Here is a 22349-nt window from a genome sequence, read left to right as displayed (position 1 = left end):
TTCCAGTTCCTGTATTTTTCAACGTCAGAATTTCCATTTGGGTTTATAAAGAATTTTAGTCACTTGATCGATATCGTCCACTTGATGAGACATTGTGATTATTCCTCCCTTTACCGTTCTTATTTAAGCCTGTTTCCTTTAGTTTTTTTCAAACTTATCTATGGACTACTTCGAAGTCTTTGTTAAATCCAACATTTGCTTGTTCTCACAGCCACTTCTGTTGCCTCCTTTTTTGTGTATGAGTCACATTTTTTTTGTTTCTTTGAATTTCTCATAATTTTCTTTTGAAAGCCCTACCTTTTATAGATATGTAGCAGCTCTGAGTCCTGGTCCCCCTTCCCCCCTGGTCTGTTATTGTTTGCTTGCATGTTTATTTAGTCTTTGGCTGGAGTATTTTAGTGAGGTTTATTTCCCCCTGCACCATGAAGCCCCAGGTGTTGCTTCCTAGAGGGTGCAGCTATGGACCTGTGCAGGATCACCCTGGGATGGCAGTGGTTTCCCAGGACCTTCTTTGTCTCTTTCCTTTATCACACCTCTCTGTTAATTGCTGGTAGATTGCTCTATTGTTTTCAGCCCTGCCCTAGGACTTGAAATAGCTCCACAAACTGATCCAGTCAAACCCCAGTTTCTTTGCAGAGGTGGTGTCTGAGGTTAATGTTTAGGTTTAATCTGACCTCCAAAGGGTTCTTCTTAGCCTTCTGTTTCTGTGTCTTTCTGTAGCAAACTAGCTGGGCTGTGGTTAAGCTAATGTATCCAGTGAAGGTGCCAGTCTCTTCTTATTTGCTTTCCCCCAGAAGCCCTATTATTTTTGAGAGCATCATTACCAACTATAACTGCTCTGTATTAGTTTCTTCGGGGAGACTTTCTAAATTCTCGGTTTCACAGCCTGTCTGTCTCCCTGCACAAAAATCTCTAAGCTGAAGTTTAGAGCTGGGATGCAGACAAAGGTGTTCTCTCTTTGTAACACTGCTGCTTTAGGAACACAGGGGGAGGGGTGGAGGTTTGGCACCCTGGTACTCTCAGTATCCCAAGGTGAAACCACGAATGGGAGCTGTGCAGAGGAAAAGAGCACCCCCACGCCCCAGCCCCCAGCCTCCTGGCCATACTTGCTGCTCCTTAGCATTGGCATCGAGTAGCTGAGGGGGTGGGGGATGAGAAATGCTGAAACTCTGCTTCTCCCAGGAAGCTCCTGCAGCCTCAAGCTGTGAGCTGGGAGGAGGAAGCCCTGTGTTCTTGGCTATCCCTACTTGGCATGCAGTTTCTGTCGCTTGGCTAACAGAGAAAGGGACAGAGTGGATCGTGGTTTAAATGCCACGGGTTCTTGCTCTTTTTACTGAGAGTAGATTTTCTTAAATAAATGTTTATTTGTTGCATGCCCTTAGGATCATTTCCATTTTTTTCTAAAAATCCTTTCCACCAGTTTTGCTGGGGAGCAGCTTTGTGGAGCTCCCCACATTGCCATTCTGGAAGTAGAGCTGTGCTTCCGTTTTTTAGATGTGGTTTCCTTTAGCTCTTTGAACACATTTAAATACCTGATTTAGTGTCTTTGATTAGAAGTCTAGTATGTGGCAAGTAAAGCCGGGCTTGGTCAAACATGGTTTCTGTTGAGCACTTTCATTCCTTCGTGTTGGCCACTCTTTCCTATTTTGTTTTGTTTTACAAATCTCATCATTATTTGCTGAAAACTAGCCATATTACATAATGTAATGTGGCAGCTGTAGAAATCAGATTTTCTCTAGCATTTGTGATCATTGCTTTTTATCGTTGTTGCCGCCGTTTATTTGCTTAGTGACTTTCCTGAACAAATTCTGTAGTTTGTGGCTTTATCACGTGTGGCCACCGAAGGCTCTGCATAGCTACCTTGGTGATCAGCTCATACCGTGCAGAGGTTTCCTTCTGTTTGGAACTGGCACGTCTCCTGGCCTCTGCCTGTGGGCCACGTGGGCGTGTTGGGGGGCACGCGTCTGTGCTCAGGCAGGCAGTGTACCAGTCTGCGGTCGCTTGGCTTCACGTTTGACCAAAGCTTCAAGGCCGACCTGAGTTTCTCAGTGCAGCCATCGGGGCTATTCAGGTTATCCATATCTTCTTTAGGGAGCTTGGGTTTCTGTGTCTTTCAAGAATTTTTTCCATTTCACTCAAGTTGTTCAGGTTCTGGGCATAAAGTTACTGAAGTTTTTCCCTGTGGTTCCTCTAATATGTATATAATTTGTATTGATGTCACCTTTCTTACTGTTGATGATGGCAAGTTGTGTTTTCTTTTTATCCTGATTTCCTGATTAGTCTAGCTAGAAGTTTATCAATTTTATTGATTTCTTGAAGAATCAGCTTGTGGTTTCTTGATCATTCTCTCATTTTTCTGGGTTTTGTTTACGTGATTTCTCCTTTGATCTTTATTTATTTTTTTTCTTTCTTTTGCTTACTTTGGCTCTTAATTTGCTCTTTTCCTACTATCTCCGGGTGGAAGCTGAAGTGTCATATCTTTCTTCTGTAATCAGTGTTCAGTGCTGTAAATTTGCTCCTAAGTACTCCTTTCGTGGCATCCCACAAATCGTACGTTGTATTTTTATTTTGATACAACTCAAAATTCTTTCTAATTTCCCTTTTTATTTTTACTTTTTCTTTGAAACATGGCTTATTTAGAAGTTTGTTATTTGGTTTCTAAATATTTTGGAATTTTTCTAGAGGGTTTTCTGTTATTTATCTCTGATTTCATTTTCTCGTGTGGTCAGAGGACATATTTTGTGTGACTTGAATCTTTTTGAACATTGAAACTTCTCTCATGGCTGAGAATATGGTGCTCCCTGGTAAATGTTGCACGTGCCCTTGAAAAGGATGTGTGTTCTGCTCTTGCTGGGGCAGGTGGTCTACAGATGTGAGTCCAGGCCAGCTCCTGGTAGTTGTGCAAATCGCCTCTATCCTTGTTGCTTTTCTGTCTAGTTGTACATCATCTATTGAGGATGAGGCATTGAAATCTCTAACAACAGTTGTAACTTTTTTATTGCCCACAAAGCCTGGCCTTCTGCTTCAGTGCTCTGGGATTGTTGAATCCCCTGAAGTGGGATTATGTCTCATAATTCTTTTGATCCCAGCCGATAGTAGCGACTATTTTTAGTAAAAAATGATGTTGTCAATTTGAGAACTGTTGGTTGTATGTACTTACTGAATTTAGTTGTGTATTTGAAGGTTATGTTAAGATGAGATGCCTTTTCGGTGAAAACATACAAGCATTTGCTTTTCATTTGATGCATTTTACGTGGAATACCATTATAATATAAAAATTAATATAAAATGACTCTGCAGTTTAGCTGTGAATTTAAAGTTTATTTCAGTCAAAATGCCAGGGAGCTTTACTTCTGACTAGGCATATTCAATAGACTTTCAGTACAGGTTATACTAGAAAAAAGTCTTTAGCGATACGAAGTAAACTCTTATTTGTCACCTAATGTGTGCTATTCTATTAATCTTGGGCCTTAAATGTTTAGTTTTTTTTTCCCTCTATAATAGCTTGTATATCATTTGGGTTACTTACGTGATTTTTTTTTTTCTCCTAGAGCCATAAACATTCTAGGTGTATACGGCCGTTTCTGCCTTATTTCAATGTGTCGCACCAGTTTGCTACCTTCCTTCTAAAGGGCTCTTTTGTAAGTAAATATGTGGGACTTTTATTTTGGTTTTGATTTGAGAATTTATATATTTTATCACAGGCTAGCCCTTCTCAAGTGAAGTCTTATGTATGTTACCAGCAGCATTTGTACATAAATGAATAGAAGCAGTGGTGTTTTCTATCTGCTAACTGGTTTTAGTCAAACAGCGTGGAAGCCACTAGCAGGCAAAACTCTCCATGGCTTTGAAGAACACTCACCGAAAGTCACTTGCAACAAAGTTGTTCTTGTTGGTAGAAGCATCAATTATGTAGTCTAGGGAACTTTCAAACTTTGATCTTTTCAGTATTCTGTACAAAGAAGCAACAACAACAACAACAATGTAAAAAGACACAAGATTCTTATTATTTCTACCTATTGTTAGATTTGAATACAGAAAATACAGTGCCTTTTCTGACTACTAATTACGTAAGAATTGTTCTATTAATACCAGAAAATCCCTAAAAAGCATTTTACACAGGTACAATAGTGAGTATTTTTGAAGCAAAGGCACCAGAATCTTTTTAAATGTTTGCCAAAAGTCTGTAGTATTTACAGGACATAAAGTATTTGCTTGAACAATTTCTTCCTACTTTCAGAATGTTGCTATTGAAGACTTGAGGTAGGTCTTTGGCAAATAGAAATAGAGTGTGCATTATCAGCGCTTCATTCTTGCTGGTACTTACTCATTTTGGAAATCCTCAGAGGATATGATGAACCACTCAACTATGCTTTTTTTGTGTGTTTTCTCCTCAGAGTGAAATACCAGAGCTACAGGTGTGGTATACCAGACTTGGAAAACCATCGAAGAGATTTCTTTTCAAACAACTGGATTCTCTATGGGTAGTTTTCAAATAAATTCATATATTTTAAACATTGCAAACAGTGAAAGAGAACAGACATTTGATTAATGAATTAAGAATTTTTAATTTTATAACTGATTTTGTGGCTTAAGTATAATAGAGCTAAAGTTGTTCCCAGTGGGTGTGAGTGTGTGTGTGAGTATGTGTGTGTGTGTGTGTGTGTGTGTGTGTGTGTGTGCATTTATAGAAATCCTTCTCAAGGCATAATAGGAGTGTGTGTGTTTATAGGTGTGTTTGCTCTTAGTATCTAGTTTGCCACAGTGAATGGTAGCCCCATCCCTTGGCCGCCCAAGTCACAAAATTGAATCTCATCTGAGGCCGTCTTTTCCCACCTACTCTTTCTTTATACACCATCATTGATCAAGTAGAGAGCATTCTATCACTGACATATTTTTCTTACACGATCCTTTCTCCTCCATTCCCACTGGCTACTGCTTATTTCAGTTCCTTATTTCCTCTCTCCTAAGATTTTGGAAACTACCTTCTGTTTTCTCAGCCTCCAGTCTGACTCTGTCCGGGCCACCCATCACACTGCGACTAGAATCCAGATCTGGTTTTTGTCAATCCATTGCTTAAGTCCCTCAGTGATTTTTCCTGTGAGTTGACCTCCCTTAGTGTAGCACATGACCCTCGTTGTCACCTCATGGGGTAAAAGACTGCTTTCGTTTCTCTATGCGTGTTCTGCTAACGTGGCCTGTACTCACGAATCTTCTTGCATTTTTCAGAGCATGGCATGTCACTTTACTCACCTCTGTGACTTTGCACATGCTTTTTCTTCCTTCAAAACTCAGCTGAAGTGTCGCTTCCCCTGAAGCTTTCCCTACCAGTCTTGGGTCATGGCCATCTAGGCACGGGTGCTTACTTAAACACTTTCCTCACCACACCGGGCACGTTGAGGATTGGAGACCTGCCTCATTTAGCTTTTTATCTCACGTCCCTGCTACTGTGCTTAGCACATGGGGGGTCCTCAGTAAATGTTTCAAAGAACGAATTGGTCCAAGTAGGCACACTACTTCACGTAACTGACACAAATCTACTTTTCCTGGAGACTGTTAATGTTCTGTGAATCAGTTAGTCACCATCAGTGATTGAACACCGGTCATATATTAAATTCTAAAAATGAACAGTCTGCTTTTTGTACAATAAATTGCTAGAAATAGGATATTAAAATTGATTTTCCCCATAATAAATAATATCATTTGGGGGGTATACCTGAGCCAGAATATGGTGTTACATATTTCATAGGTCTGACCAACAATTTATTATTAAAGCAAAGATATGCTATAAACCCCTTTAATTCAAAGTAGGAAAAAAAGCTGCTCAAATTTCACAAAATGGGCATACATCTAATGCCTACATTCATTATGCAGAGGATTCTGGTGTCTTCAGAGATCTACATTTAGCATAGAACAGCTGAGATGTAGGGAGTGTTTCTTGAAGGTCATGCCCGGAGCTAAGCATTTTATAAACATTATCTTATTTAATCCTCACAACAGCCCTAGGAGGTATGTATTTCCCCCCCTCATTTTGTGGAGATGTGGCTTAAAGAGATTAAGTTGCCAAAAGCATAGATGTGACATAAACCTAACTTGCTAATTGAAATATGTATTGAACATGAAAGAAGCAGGACTTGTTTTTCTTAATAGTAGAAGGTTTTTTGTGCTTAACAGCTGGTTAAGCTGTTTATGGACTTTTCCACCTTAGTAAACTCCTCAGTACTAAATAGGCAGATCTCTTCTTTACATACATGTATTGAACATACACAGGCTTTGAGAGCTTGTAGTCTAATGGAAAAGAACAGACTAATAGAAATAGGTTTTGCTGTTGTCTAGTCATCCTTCCCTCCATGTAGTGAAATTCTTTTAAAGTCCTACCTACAAAGTAGAATTTTATAAAGTCTTCTAAATAACTTAAGAAAAAGATCGCAAAGACCTTGGTATTGGATGTATCCTTCACAAGTGGTTATGAAGTTGTAACAGAAGTGAGTTTGGCTCTTTTTTTTTTTTTCCAAAAAGTTATTTGGCCCAAATGAGAGGAGCCCAACGCAGCTGGCCTTGACCTCCGCGTTTTCTTTTCTCAGCTTCTCGACAGCGGTGGCGCTTTCACGCTGGAGCTGCAGGAAGACGAGCTCTTCACCCTCACCACTCTCACCACCGGGGGCAAGGGCAGCTGCCCGCCGCCTCCAGAGTCCCAGCCTTTCCCGCAGGTGTATGAAGATGATTTCGATGTTGGTGAGTTTTTCATTTTTTGCTTGGTTTTTTAAAACTAAAACTTAACCTACCTAACCAGTAGTGGGTGGATTTCTATGTGTTGAACTCGTGCGTGATAAAGTGGCTGTAAAATGTAGCTCTAAATGTCCACGTGGTAACTGAGATCTCATTTTTGTGTTACCTCAAGGTGACTCTCGACCTGAGGACCCTGTAGTTTTCAGTGCCAGAAAAAACGCGTAGAGGTCAATGTCAGAATGAGAGCTATAATCCTAATTTGGTTTCGGTGAAGCCTGAGGCTTATTACCCTGCCGCTTCCCTGTTAGCGGAAGCCATTCCTGGCATCCTCCTGTAGCCCCGAGGTCAAGTGACTTCTCTTTCTTCAGTGTCGGGGGCCTGATGGCTGAAGGCAGCAGTGCTCCCCTTGGCTACTTCACCTCATCGTCTGCCCTGCCCGGGAGTTTTATACTTGCACTCTCCTGCTTTTCTAGGAAGAGCTGTCCTAAAGCTGTTGGAAAAGCTTTTGATTTTCGGTAATTTAGCAGAACTGCTGGACACGTGAGAAGGCCCGGTCATCGTGGTGATAGCCCCAGGTCACTCAGTAGGTGACGGAACTTGTTGATTAGTAGACGTGCAGCTTGTGGACCTCACAGGCAGGGTCAGCTGGCTCTCGTATTTGCTCCTAAGATCTGTGGCTGTAGGAGAGACACAGGCAGGGAGACTGCCATTGTGAGAGAGTGACTTGACCCTCCTATCGCCGCAGGGCTGCTGTTTCCAGCATGGTTGGTTGGAGACTCCTGGTACCCCCTCCCGATGACCCCGGGCCACTGCCCAGCCACAGGGTCTCATGTCCCTTTCCCAGCAAGTGATGTCCTGGTTAACTGCAGGACGATGCCCTTTGGACTGTGTACTGGGCTCCTCTCAATTGTTTGCATGACATGGACCACGGGGACCCCCAGGGTTGCTTGGTGCCTTGTTTTCTTGCAGTTCTCTGAAGTGGCCTCTTAGATGAATCGGTGAATTATGCCGCCAGGCATAATCCTGTTGCTTTCCTTTGCTGACTTCTGTGTCGCAGAGGTAACTGTTCTTGCCCTCAGTAGATGAAGAGTCTGAGATATGGCCTCGTTAACCAGAGAGAAGTTCCCCTGGCACCAAAGCTATTCTGTGACCTGAGGAATGAAGGGCAGTTTGAAACCTTCAGATCTAAAATGTAATGCTCTGTTGACCACAAAATAAACTAAAACCTAAAGTTAAACTGTAAGTCAGGCTGTAGCACTACTTTATATGGTTCTTAATTTCTCAAATGATGAATATGGAAGCATTTAGAAAAGCATGAAGTGTGAAATAGCTGTAAGATGATGACCACAGTTCCTCTTCTATAGCCTTCAGCATTGTAAGACTGTAATTTAATAAAACCAAGAACAGATTCATAGTGTGGACCCAACTGTTTTTGCCACATTTTAGAAATAGAAGACAATTTGTAATTTGTAAATTCTGTAGTTGATATGGTGAGCCTTTTCTAATCTCTCAGCTGATGACTGTGACCCGGGGTTTAGAAACTTGTTTGACAGATGCTAGAAATAACAAAACCATCTCCTATTGAGCCGTTGCCAGATGCTGGTTTATGTACACACTTCACATACATTCTTTCATTTAATTCTCTTGTCCTCATGCCCACTTAGAAATGAGGGAGCTTGAGAGGCACCTGCGTGGATCAGTCGGTTGAGCGTCTGAATCTTGATTTGGCTCAGGTCCTGATCCCAGGGTTGTGGGATCAAGGCTGGCATCGGGCTCTGTGCTGAGTGTGGAGCCTGCTTAGGATTCTCTCTCTCTCCCTCTCTCTGCCCCTCTTTCCTGTTTGTACTCTCTCTCTCTGTCTTTCAAATAAAAAAGAAATCAATCTCTATTAACCTAAACCCTAAACTTCCACTTGTTATTAGTGTCATTTACTTATTTAGGACTTTTCAAAAGTGTTTTAAAATGTGCTGAAGTATCAGCAGAGATTCTGTGAAGACTTTGTACTAAATGGAGAATTTATTGTGTTCTGAACAGATTACCCGTTTTTTAGTGAAGCTCCGAATTTTGCAGATCAGACTGGTGTCTTTGAATACTTTACAAATATCGAAGACCCCGGAGAGCATCGCTTCACGCTGCGCCAAGTTCTCAATCAGCGGCCCATTACCTGGGCCGCCGATGCGTACAACACTATCAGTGTTATAGGAGATTACAAATGGTATGTAAAATTGGTGTGCGTATGTAGACCTGGCTGAAATAACCTCTCATGTTGTCGAATATGTTCTGAAGTGAAGACTTTTCAACGGTCTTCCTTGTATAAGAATCTAATAAGTGTGTGATAATTGCTGAATATCATGACCACAAGCCATGGTTATGATGCCTCAGTGTCCTTCCCTCACATTTGCTCAATTTAATAGTGATTGTTGCTGGAACAGATTGATTTTAGTATAAAAATTGCGGACTTTTGGACCCAGTTATAATTGAAGATTTATTTATAAATAGACATTGTGATTTGTGGGTTTTTGTGGATTTGCTGGAGAATTCATTTGTTGATCTGGGGTTGCCACCTGCTGGATCCATTGTAGACTTACACTATTTTAGCCTTCCTGGAAAATCTGTTTACCAGGTGACGGTAGATGGCAATAGTGAGAAGCAGATTGGCCTTTACTGTCATCCCCCCTCGCCTGCCCAAGAGTACTACGGAGGATTGGCTGTCTCTGAACCCAAACTCTTATTTCTGGCTGGGACTCTAGAAATATCGAGAGACTCCTTAATTATAGTAGAGAGATGAGATCGAGCACCATCCAAAGAGTAACCGAGAGTATTCATAACTTTGAAGATTTTATGTATTGAGATGGCAGTACTCATCTTTCCTGCTGCAGTGGCTAAGGAGGTGGGAGAGGTGGAGGGGGAAAGTGGGGAGAGAGGGAAAGAGCCACAGGGTCTGAGAGAGAAAGAACCAGGAGAGAGCAGTGATGCCTGTCGAGAGGCATCGTGTTCATCGTTCTTAGCCCTGCTTTCATTGTGTGATTCCCTGCTCAGGAATCTGCAGTGACTCTCTTCAGCTACCGAATCAGATCTCATCGTCTGTGTCTGACTTCCAAGACCCTTTCACATTTGGGCTCATCCTGTTTATTATGTACTCTTTCCCAGTATTTCCTCCTGGATTCAAAGTAGCCAGGTCTCTTCAGAGATTCCCCACAAGTCCCATGCTCATTTCTTTTCTTCTGGCTGCGACTCCCTCTAACGTGGGGAAAGGAGGGAAGGAAAACTGGGTCGTACTTCCCACAACTACCTGTGGCAGAGCTATCATCCTCCCCACCTTACAGATCAAGAAACCAAGACTTCCGGGTAACATTTGCCTGAGATCCTATACTTGTAAGTTCTAGAACTAGGGTGAGAGGCCAGGACTGTCTGGTGCCGTAGCTCATCTCTTTGGACTACACCTCACTGCTTCGTTTTAATCGTTGTCTTCTTCCTAAGACGAGCAGGGGATGAGTGTGGTTTATCTATAGTGCTGTTTTAGAAACTCGGCTCTCAGTGTGGGCACAGCCATTATTTCTTCAGGACCGTATTTGTGGTGGGACTTCCCCTCTCATACTTAGGTTTAGTTGAGTCCCAGCCCAGTGATTTGACTATGGAGGGTAGGCTTTCCTGAGGCTACTTGAGACTTTCATCGTGTTAGTGAGCTTTGGTTGGGATCTGCGGACGGCCCACCAAATGACCTCTCACTGCACGCATCCCAGCTTTGCATCCCTTTGGTTAAGTTTGCTTAATGCACAGGCTGGTTTTTGTGCCCTTAGCATGACCAAGAGGTTGTGGCTGTGGAAGACCAGACCACGCTTTTATTCTCCTTCATTCGCCGTAAAATTGCTGGCAAGTTCTGCCTGGAGAATCTCTATTCTGGAATGTGATGTAAACAAAGGAGGTTAGATCTTCTCCCGCCCTGACTCTAAATAGAGTAAGTTTGTGGTGCTGTAACACATTCACACTTCTGATGAGTCAGAACAGAGGTAGGGGATGTGTGGAGCAGTTCTGATCCTTAGTAGTTTTCCTGCTGGTGACAGTCTGTAGAGAGACCAGCTCCCTCTGCTGGGGAGGATGTACAAGAGAGACTGTGCTTCTGTTAACTTTGCATTGGACTTTTCTGTAAAGTAGCCCAGCTTTGGTTAGACGATTCAACGTGGATTTTCCTGATTGTTGTGTGCCTGTTGTAGCTACTTCTTTTATATTTTTCATTACAGAGTAAAATTTTATTGTGCAAAATTCACTGATAAGAATCTGAGAAGTGTAAAAGCCACATAATTCTAGATCTAACTTTCCCCGCTTCCAAAATACATTTCTTGACATTCTTAGTTTTCTTTTAGGTAAATTGCTTGCCTTATTACTTGGCTTTGTGCATGCTTGCTTTCCTGTTCGCAGTTCAAGTTTGAGTAGGAGGTAAATTATTTTCAGAGATCATTTTGGCTTGGGGTGGTTGTATCATTGCAGAAGGCATCTAGTAGGGTTTATAAAAGAAGCCTGGAGCAGAGCTCACTGTTAAAGCTGTAGTAGCTGGTTGGCTGAATTTCCTCTCCTTTGATGTGCCCCTGTTGATCAGTGATGCCGGGCCAGGGTTTTACTGTCCCTATAGGGACAGGGATGCTCTGTAGGGGAAAATGGCTCTCAGAGTAGGATTCCTGAACCAGTGGCGCCGGCATCACCTGGGAATTTGCCAGACATGCAGATTCAAGAGCCGTGTTGCAACCCACCTGAGTCAGAAGCTGTGGGCTGGGGCTGACAGACTGACTTTCACAAGCCCTCCAGGCAATTTCAGTGCTGCTCAAATTTGAAAACCCCTGCTGTAGTGTCAGGAGAGTTGCCTCTGTCTTTGCAGAGAAATACCTTTAGATCTTTCTTCTGGAGTTTTTAAGTCTTGCTCGAGTTAAAGGTAAATATTAGCTCCAAAGTGTGTTCTCCTAGGGGCTCCAAGCTTTTGTCTTCTCTGCTTCTCTTAGCAGATGGAAATTTAGTAAATTTGTTTTTCAGAATTGTATGGAAGCAGACCTTTTATGCATTCCTATGGGGAAAAAAAGCCTTCTTTTAACATTATATTCTTAGGTTGAGAAGTTGTTTTATCATAGATCAGAAATGTGTTCTTTTTTTTTTTTTTTTTTTAAGTTTATTCACTTATTTTGAGAGAGAGAGTGGGAGGGGCAAAGAGAGAGGGAGAGAGAGAGAATCCCAAGCAGGCTCCATGCTGTGGGTATAGAACCTGATGTGGGGCTCGAACACATGAACTGTGAGATCATGAGTTGATCTGAAAGAGTTGGATGCTCAACAGACTGAGCCGCCCAGGGACCCCAAGAAATGTGTTCTTAAGAGGCTTAAAAACCGTAAATACTATTTTCCAGTAGCTCATTGAAAGAGGCAACGAAATGGCTTAACTTTAGTCACATAAAACTTAAAACTGTTATCAATGAAGATTTTTTTTTTTTCCCCATCAATGAAGATTCTTGAAGCCCATCCCTGCCACAAACACAGACTTAGCAAGTCACATATTCACCTCAATTAGAAGTTTGGAGGCATGTGGCTGTGAAATGACACATTTGTGCCTTACCTGGAGTGGCATAATAAAAAGTGCTAATGAACAGTTTCACTCTGCAGGTCCAACCTGACTGTGAGGTGTGATGTTTACATAGAGACTCCTGAGAAGGGAGGCGTGTTCATTGCGGGAAGAGTAAATAAAGGTGGTATCTTGATTAGAAGCGCTAGAGGAGTTTTCTTCTGGATTTTTGCAAATGGAACCTACAAAGTTACAGGTGACCTAGGTAAGTGACTTCTTCTGTATGTAGCACATGACTTACTCTGAAATATGCTGTGAGCTTCTTACTGTGTGATGAGAGAGCTTCATCTCTAGGTGCTTGGACATCTATTTGGGAAGAGATTCAGCACATTTGAGCCAACACCAAATGATTCAAAATCATAGAGTTAATGAGAGAGGCGGGTGTGGAAAAGAAGGTTGTGTAGAGCTCTTTCTGGTGGAGCTGAGCTAGGCGGTCAGGATAGGATTTGCATAGCCTGGGGTGATGTGGACGGAGTGGGGAGAGAATGCTCAAGAAACACCCTAAGTAAAAAGCAAGACTATAAGAATGTGCTGGTATGCTTAGGGAAGTAGAAGGAGAGGGGTTGGTCTGCTTAAAATGGAGATACCCTGAGGGCGCTTGGGTGACTCAGTAGGTAGAGTCTGACTCTTGATTTCCGCTCAAGTCAAGATCTTAAGGTTTCTGAGTTTGAGCCCTGTATCGGACTCTGCCCTGACACTGGGGAGCCTGCTTGAGATTCCCAATCTCTCTCTCTCTCTCTCTCTCTCTCTCTCTCTCTCTCTCTCTCTCTTTCTGTTCCTCCCCCACTCATGTTCTCTCCTTCTCTCTCTCTCAAAAATAAATAAACATTTTTTAAAAATGGAGATATCCTGTTTCCCAATGTAGTTAATAATTTGACACTTTTCATTCATCTTAACAGCCCTTGTCTTATGTAGAATAGCATCTTATTCAGGAGAGGTGCTTAGAGTGTGTCCATGTTGAATTCTGTCTAATTCACTGTGGTGTTGGTGCCCCCTGCTCTGTGGAAACAGACTGTATTGGTGCTGCCTCTTCTGGATTCTCAGTCTCTTGACTTAATCCTGCATTAGTGAAAAAAATCTTCTCTCCTATAGTTTGTTACTCTTTGCCTCTTGCTAGGTGGAAAGGGCTCCACAAGTAATGAAGAAAGAGTGGGTAATAAGGACACCAGAGTAGGAATTGCAGAATCATAGCATGACCCATCTAGAACATTCCTCACTGATTTTTCAAACCAGAAACCAGTCCAAACCAGAGAGCTTAATCGCTTTTCCCAAAGTCTCAAAATGAGATGGTGGTAGAATTAGAACTAATGATTTAAATCTGCGTCTTTAGTCCCCCCGTTCTTGTGTTTTAAACTGCCCACTCAACATCTCATCCGCTTTCTCTCAGCCATTCAGATAGAATATATCCCCAGATTAACTGTTTTCTCTCTCTAATTCTCAGTTCACGCTCTATCTATGTAAGCAGTTACACTAGCTGGAAATCTTACGGTGACCTTTGACTACCACTCTTTTTTCTTTCTATCCAGTCCAATCAAGTATAAACCTACGCCTGAACTGTAGAAGCCAACACATTATACTGGGGATGGTTTGTAAATTTATTTCACTGGTTCTCCTGTGAGCTCACATATATATGTCTCAGAGTAGGCTCCCAGTACGTGCTTGTGGAATGCATGCCCAAATGAAGGATGTTTTGTTTTAAATCAGTAGTAGATCTGGAAATGTGGATCTTTGTTAAGGCTTACTTTACTGCATACACATGCCTCCCGAGAATCCCCACTGAGCTATGTGATTCTGTGATTTAGATTTTAAAAATATATCAATTAGGATCATCTTTGTGTGTTGCAGCTGGATGGATCATATATGCTTTAGGACATGTTGACGTTACAGCGAAAAGATGGTATACGCTCACATTAATTATTAAGGTAAGGATTGCTGATCAGAATACCTGGAGGTAAAATATTCTTTTCTTGTGCTTTTCTAGCATTTTCTGTCCTCAAACGAGAGGGGGAAAGTGTGATAAATACAGTGATGGAAATAGGCAGAGAATCTGCTGGGACACCAGCAGACTCTAGGGAGATAGTATATGTCAGGGTAAACCTGTATGAGAACCATCAACTCTTGACTTTATCACCCCACGATTTTTTTAAATTTTGGTTTTGTTTTTTTCAACTCAGGAGTAGTTGGTAAATAGTCAATAATTGATTTATTTTTTTCCAAGTTGGCCTGAACCAAGATTATAATTGGAGCTTATAGATATAAGCAAAATCACATAAATTTATTTTCAGTGGTTGAGACTAATTTGGTTTTCAGAGAAAGGTACAATTTTTTAGAAGTTGGTTTCCATGAGTATTTTTTTGTCATGGAAGGTACCAGATAAATCGTAGGATAAGAATGTCTAAAAATACTTGTCAAAATTGCCGAGTGATCATGAGTTCTTGATGGACATGCATTCAAGGGACGTGTAGAAAATTCTTCTGTGTAATATACTACTGCTCTCTGCCATTATAATTCTGTCATAATTTGATTTAGGTTACAACAAGCAGTAAAATACGGAATTCAGATAACTTTTTGAAATTGTTCTCCTCTCTTGCCCAGCCACCAAAAAATGATACAGTAACATTTTCCAGGCAGTAACAGTAGGCTTTGAACATCTGGTTTGTGTGTGGCATAGTTTATTTAACTCTGCCACACTCGATGGCACAACTTTGTTCCCCGTTCTTTCCTCTTCTGGTGAATGGAGGCAGGATGGGCTGGCTTTCCTTGCAGGTAGAGGGGAGGGGTCTTTTACATGCCTCCTGGGGTGCACACGTGCTGGTGTTTGTTCAGGCAGATGTTTAGAAATGGAATTATATTTACAATCTTGACAGAAACTGCCCTATTGCTAGCCAAGCTGTATCCACTTTTATAGCAGTTATAATATATTACCTATTTTTAAAGATTTTTTTCAAACTAATTGACGTGATTTATATTTCCCGGATAATTAGGGAGGTTGCACATCTTACTATGTTTATTGGCTATTTGTATATATTTTTTTTCTCTTCTCTGAAGTTACCCATTCACATTCTTTCCTCATTTTCTTACTGTGTTTTCTTTTTCCGTTGGATCCATATGAATTTATGATATATTTTGAGTAGTCACCCATTTTCTTTTTTTTTTTTTTAGTTTTTTTTTTTACATTTATTTTATTTTTGAGAGGCAGAGAGAGACAGAGCACAAGTGGGGGAGGGGCAGAGAGAGAGGGAGACACAGAATCCGAAACAGGCTCCAGGCCCTGAGCTGTCATCACAGAGCCCGACGCGGGGCTCGAACTCACAAACCGTGAGATCATGACCTGAACCGGAGTCGGACGCTCAACCGACTGAGCCACCCGGGCACCCCTATTTTGAGTAGTCATCCATTTTCTGTTACTTATGTTACAAATATTTTTTGTGTCTTGTGTGTTTTAATTTCTAATGGTATGTTTCGCAGATAGAAGTTTTAAATTTTGGTGCTGTCAAGTATTTCACTTTTTCTTCAGTGCTTTTATGTTTTATTTAAGAAAGCCTGCACCTTTCTCACGGTTAGGAACATTTCTTTTCCTCTAAACTAAACAAAGTTGAGGATTTTTTTTTCCTGTTGGAGTCTTTAATACATCTGGAATTTATTTGTGAATCATAAGGGAAGATCCCAATATAATTTTTTTAAACGAATGGATAGCCATCATCATTTATTACCACAGACCATCCTTTTGTTTATGATTTGAAGGCTAACTCTTTGATGTAACAAATCATCACATGTGCATAGGCTTCTTTCTGAACTTTGTTCTTTATAGTGCTTTGTCTTTCCTTATCCAGTATCACTCTTTAAAACACTTGATTACAGGGGCGCCTGGGTGGCTCAGTCGGTTGAGCGTCCGACTGCGGCCCAGGTCATGATCTCATGGCTTGTGAGTTCGAGCCCCGCGTCGGGCTCTGTGCTGACAGCCTGGAGCCTGCTTCTGCTTCTGTGTCTCCCTCTCTTTCTGCTCCTAACCCACTCGCATTCTTTCTCTGTCTCTCTCAAAAATAAATAAACATTAAAAAATAAATAAATAAAACACTTGATTACACAGTTTACCCCTTTACTTCCTTCAGGTTCTTTCCTGACCACCTTATATAAAATAGCACCCACCTCCTTTTGTGTCCCTCCCCCCCCCCCCCGCCAGTTTATTTTTCTTACCTCCTGACATCACACAGATTCTGCTGATGGTTTTTGTCCTTGCCTCCTCCCTTCACTAGAAAATGGCTCCTTCAGTGACAGGCCTCTTTCACCAAACACTGCTGGCTCTCCAGCATTCCTGGCACATTTGCCATCAGAGCAAGAGCCTGGTGAATTCTGGCGAGTGAGTGAATGGATGCCCCCAAGGGCAAGTCCCTCATGATTTCTTTTTCCAAATTATCCTTTGTAAATTAAAGAAAAAAAAAGTATATTTATTTCTTGTATGTGAACTTTTAAAACATCTTTTCGATTCCATGAAAAATGCAGCCAGTATTACGTTGAAAATTTATACATCAATTTGGGCAAAACCAACTTTTTTTTAGAATGATGTGTTTCCCCCCCACAAGACCATGAGGACAAGAACAGGCTGCATTTGCCACTGTGTCCTCCAGTTTTATTTAGTGGTTCTTGCATACTTCTTGTTAGGCTTATTTTTAGCAATGTTTTGAATTTTTTGAAACCATGAAAGGGATTTAAAAAATAAATGTCCTTAATTTTTCTCAGGTGCTTTGTAGACAGGGGTAAGAAAATCAGAAGGGCTTGTTGGAAACAGGTGCCTTCTGGGCCCCTTCTTGTTCCTTCCTCCTCACCCCATGCGTTGTCCTGTGCCTCTGATACAGTCACTCTGAACTGTTCGAGGTGTATCTTCTGGTATCTCTTTAATAAAAAGTGATTTGTAACTTCTAGAAATTAGCTCCGGTCTCGCCACTGGAACAGGCGGGGGTTTTGCAGACTTAACACCCGCGCCACCCCCAGCCCCACCGTCTCTTGTTCCGTCGGCCGGGAGCACCCGGCTTCCCTGTCGCGTTTCAACTCTGGGCACTTCGAGGCCTCCTCCCACTCTGCAGTCTGGTCAAGCCCCCGTCTCCTGGTTGAGTTCTTCACACGCCTTGTACCGCTTAGCTTTTCTTTATTGTGTGAGTTGGTGGGTATGTCTCCCGCTAGAGCGTAAGCTCCATGGAACAGGGGCCTTGCCTTTCTTGTTCATCCTAAATTCCCAGTCCTTTAATAGCACTTGGCAAATGGTTTTTTGCATGAATGAAAAGGCAAAGCAAAACAACATCTTGTTCGATGGTCCATTTTCCAAATTACAGCTAATAGGAGGATTTTTATATTTTTTTACTTAAGTCTTTCATTGGTCACCTACATGCCAGGTACTGGCATTAGCGAAATTATGAAGGTCATGGTTTTCCAGTTAAAATAACCAGTTGTCCCTCAGCTTGCCTCTTCCCATCGTGTTTCTCTCCCCACTGTAGATCCATAATCACAGACGACGACAGCTTTACCGGTAACAGATCTAGTTTGAAACTAGCCCACAGGCTGTGCATCAGACTGAAAGCACTGTGAGACCAGCTTCAGTGTTTGTTTTCCTCCTTTTACCATCCCCAAGACCAGCGTTTAGGAGGATTTTATATCATTTTGTCCTTGGCCCTCTTTCACTGCTTCTCAGCACTACTGAGGTGGTGGTTAGAGCGATAGACTGAAGCCTTAGTATGTTCCACCTGCAAGTGTTTTATGTTGCTCAGCTTTTGTTTTCCCGTCCAGAATATCAGGAATATCCATAATATCACATCCTTCTTACAAAGATCAAATGAGATCATATATATGAGCGTTCGGTACGGTACTTGTTACATGGTAAGCACTTCGTGACTCGAGTGAATATTCTCAGCAGTAGGCATGTTTGAACCAAGCAGAGCAGCATTCATATTTCCTTGCTGATGCATCCTGACTCCCCGAAAGTTATTTCATTTCTTTGAGCTTTTATTTCCTGGTCTGTAAAAGGGACATAACTTCTGTAAGGTTGTTTGGGGTTAAATGTGTCTTATTCTTTCGTTCCACACATTTCTATGAAGCACCTGTTATGTGTCCTTTTCTAGGTGGTAAGGGATACAGCAGTAATGAAGACACACACGGTTCCTGCTCTCCTGGAGCGGGTATTCTCTAGGGCAGGGGTTGGCAAACCCTTTGTAAGGGGCCAGACAGTAAATATTTTAGGCTTCGTGGGCCACGTAGTCTGTGCAACTTTACTCAACTCTGCTTTTGTAGTGAGACAGCAGCCACGGACAGTAGATAAATGGACGCGTGTGGCTTTGTTCCGATAACATTTTATTTATAGAAACAGGTGGCTGGCTTGTGGGCCCTAGATGGCTGCCTCTGGTTCTAAGACGGTAAAAAAACCCAAATCAGCCAGTCACATGGTGAAGACAAAACGGGACAGTGAGGTGAATGAGCTCTACTGTCCAGAGTGTCTAGGTAGAGAGGTGAGGGAAGTGCTCTCGGAGCTGGTGAGCTTTGAGCTGAGCCCTGCCGGATGGGAAGAGCACCTTGAGCAGAGGACCCTGCTGGTGATAGGCCTCGTGTGCGGAGCAGCCCAGCGGCCAGAGGGCAGGGGTGGGGAGGAGGAGGTGATGTATGCTTGCGCGCTATGGCTACGTATTGGCTCAGTGTTAATACCCCCCGTTGGCCGAGCAGCGGAAGGTGTTCAGTGAGCACCTTGAGAGCTGCGGGTAGCTGTGCACGCGTGTGGCTGTGCACGCGTGTGGCTGTGCACGCGTGTGCTGGTGGGAATATGTGCGGCCCTGAATGTGGAGTTGGGTGGCTATGATTCAAGTTGTAGCCCTGCTGGTGAATCTGATTTTGACTTTTAATCTCACGTCTCAGTATCTCCCTCCGCAACATGAAAGGGCGAAACGAACACCCATTGAATTGCAATTCTGTGACCTAAAAACAGGTTTTCTTTTGATCCGTAGCCCAGTGCTTTGGATCGTTAGCTCTTCGCCCTTTGAAATTAGCTACTTTTAAATGTTCAGCTGCAGCTGATGCGCTCATAAACGTGCTATAATAATGATGACAAGAGCTGGCATTTATTTTCCCCTGTGTGCCAGGCACTTGGCTAGGTAGGAATGGCCGCTATCCGAGGGAGTTATTTTTGTCTTTCTGTGTCAGTGACCAGTAAGTCATTCATTTCTCTGGACGTCTCCCTTCTTACGCCTGACCCTCTCACCCCAACATCAGTTTAACTGACGGTTCCTAGTTTTATAACTTGAGGGTGGGCTCTCCATATGACTTTGAGGTGATAATTTGTACACGGGACAAAACGGACTTAGGTAAACGGAAGCTTTGGCTCCGGTAGTCACGTCCGAAAAGCTGGTGGCCGTTAGCCACAACACATGAGGATGCACGTACTTGCAAATTACAAATGTTTCTTTCCTTCAGTGGGCTTTTGTTTAAAACTTTACAATGTTAGGAAAAGTTTTACATTTCTGTTGGTTTAGAGCATTTTGGTGGGGGACAAGGAAATACCAAGGTATTTATTCCTTGTGCTTCGGAAACTAGTTACATAAGTAGATAAGAATTTCCTCAGAGAATTTTTCCTGTATTTCAAACTTGCGCTCAAACTTGTGGAATTGTGTTTTGCCATGGTCTTAAGTGAGAAAGATGTTCGCTTCACAGAATAGATTGGCCACACATATTAAGAAACAGACCTCAGAGGATCATTTTCATACGTCTTCAAGGGGTACATTTGTCTTTCCTCCAGGGCCGTTTCTCCTCTGGCACGTTGAATGGCAAGTCTGTCTGGAAGAATATCCCTGTGAGTTTCCCGAAGAATGGCTGGGCCGCGATTGGAACTCACTCTTTTGAATTTGCACAGTTTGACAACTTTCATGTGGAAGCCACAACCTAATATTCACAGAGCACCGTAGAACACTCCTTGGATTTTCCTTCTTTCTTTTTGGTTTTGGTTCAGAGCCAATTCTTGCCTTGATGGATCAATACATGAGCCTCTCGGAGACTAAAAATAGTGAAGAGTAAATGGGGAGAGAAATATATTTTTGCTTGATCTTCTGGAAGATATTTTTAAAACTAATGCCGAGGGGAAACACGTGAATCTGTAACATTACCCGATATGGCCCCTAAAGTTCAAGCTGTACAGGGGTCCTGTTGTTAGGGGTGGTTTGGGTGGTTCACACCTTGAAGCCTTGGCTTTAATGCTGAGCTCGCTTTCTTCATCTTGTGTGCACGGGCTCGTGCAGAGGGCAGTGACTTGATCTTCACAGATGTGGACTGTGTGTCTGACTGAGCTGAGGGCCTCGTCTGGAGGTAATGCCGCCCCAGAGGGAGCTGAAGAACACTGGAAGTGCTGCTTTTTGAAAACCACTTCAACATGTTAATCTTACACTCTATAAAGAGTATTTTTTCTTTTCCTTTTTACAGTGATGCTTTTGAATTATAGATGAGTGGATGATTTGAAAAATGCCTCATTAATAAACTACCTCTAAAGCTACTTCTGCAGTAATAAATATGAGCAGATTAATTGGGTTATCTGCAGTTTTTAAGTCTTTTAGATCCAGCTTTTAGTCGTGTAACCCTTAAAACTCTCTGAGAACATCTTCCCAGGTGGCTGGAAGGAAGAAGAGAATCCCACCTAGCCAGTGCTGCACGTGGCTCTCAAGATGATATTGTAGCAGTTTTCTTGTGTCTTATCTCATTGTGCCTTTCGTGGTCTGTCTTGTGTGTCACTGATGACAGACTAAAACAGCTAACGAATTATTTTGTCTTTGCTCTCGGAAGAAGGGGAACACTAAGCTTCTGCTGGTACATAGAATTGGATCATTCTCTAATATTGTGTGATTCGATGCATTTATTTCATTAAAGTACAAATGTGTTTGTATTTAAGTATGGGGAGCATATTTCTCATGCAGTGTAATTGATATCTAAGCATAAATAGACATCCTAGAAACAACTCCCATCATTCATGTCGATAAAGTAAATTCTGGAATTCTTTATAATGAAAGTTCAGAGCTTCACTGGACTAATTCTGCAATTTTGGAATTTGTAATAGTTCAACATAGGTGAAATTAACAAAGTTGTGTATTTCTATTATAATAAGACAAGAAGGTAAATATTAGAATAAATCAGATTACAGAGAAAAATTTTAAATTAAAACCAAGTCTTAAGTGATTTCCATTCCGGTCTCTACATATGTTTTTAAGTTAACTTTGTTGTGGCAGAATTCACATACGATAAAATGTTCTCATTTTAAGTGTACAGTTCAGTGAGCCTTGGTAGGTGGAAATACCCACAAAACCAACACCCCAACTACGATGTGGAACATTTCTGTTACCCCCAGAAAGTTCTCATGTGCACCTATAGTAATTTCCTCCCACCCGCACCCGTCTCAGGCAACCATCGATCTGATTTCTATTGATGCTGATAAATTTTCCTTGTTCTAAAACGTTATAAAAGTGGCATCATACACGATGTAGTCCTTGCTGAATGGTTTCTTTCACTCAGCAGAATGCTTTGAGATTTGTCTATGTTGCTGTTTATATCAACGGTTTGCTCCTTATGTCAAAGAATATTCCATTGTATGGTTCTGCGACCGTTTGTCATCCCCTTCTCCCACTTTCTGGTGTTGCAAATAAACCTGTCACGAACATTTGTGTACAAGTCTCTGTGTGGACGTGTGTTTTCACTTCTTAATAAATACCAAAGAGTGAAATTGCTGGATCTTTAGGGGAGTGTCTGTATAACTTTATATGAAGCTGCTAAGCTGTTTCCCACAATGACTGTATGATTTTACACTCCCAGCAGCGTGTTTGAGAGTTGCAGTTGCTTCCCACTCTCGCCAAAGCTTCATGTTGTTACTCCGCCTGATTTCAGGTGTGTGGGTGTGTGGCAGTGCACGAGACGTTGAGCATCTTTTCACGGACTTCTGTGTCACTCATGTATTTTCTTTTGTGAAATGTCTGTGTACCTTTTGCTCATTTTAAAAATTAGG

At 42.0% G+C, this 22349-nt stretch overlaps 1 protein-coding gene across 6 annotated transcripts in view; it reads left to right on the top strand.

Annotated features, from left to right (window-relative positions):
* GALC (galactosylceramidase) overlaps positions 1–22349 on the top strand; it is a 150209-nt gene that overhangs the window by 40750 nt on the left and 87110 nt on the right. For 5 of the 6 annotated variants that reach the window (XR_006219028.1, XM_042990279.1, XM_042990281.1 and 2 more), the window contains exons 11-16: positions 3552–3641; positions 4398–4484; positions 6585–6735; positions 8764–8944; positions 12373–12536; positions 14177–14253. Coding sequence is in view for 5 of the 6 variants with exons in the window: in XM_042990279.1 (XP_042846213.1) it covers positions 3552–3641; positions 4398–4484; positions 6585–6735; positions 8764–8944; positions 12373–12536; positions 14177–14253 (750 nt within the window). In the remaining variant the exon portion in view is untranslated. Of the gene's footprint in view, positions 1–3551; positions 3642–4397; positions 4485–6584; positions 6736–8763; positions 8945–12372; positions 12537–14176; positions 14254–20105; positions 22008–22349 lie in introns of those variants that run through there. The other variant, XM_042990280.1, reaches the window with a different exon arrangement.

This window comes from Panthera tigris, chromosome B3 (assembly GCF_018350195.1).
Source record: "Panthera tigris isolate Pti1 chromosome B3, P.tigris_Pti1_mat1.1, whole genome shotgun sequence".
In the NCBI taxonomy this organism is placed as follows: domain Eukaryota; kingdom Metazoa; phylum Chordata; class Mammalia; order Carnivora; family Felidae; genus Panthera; species Panthera tigris.
This window is presented reverse-complemented; position numbering and strand designations above follow the sequence as displayed.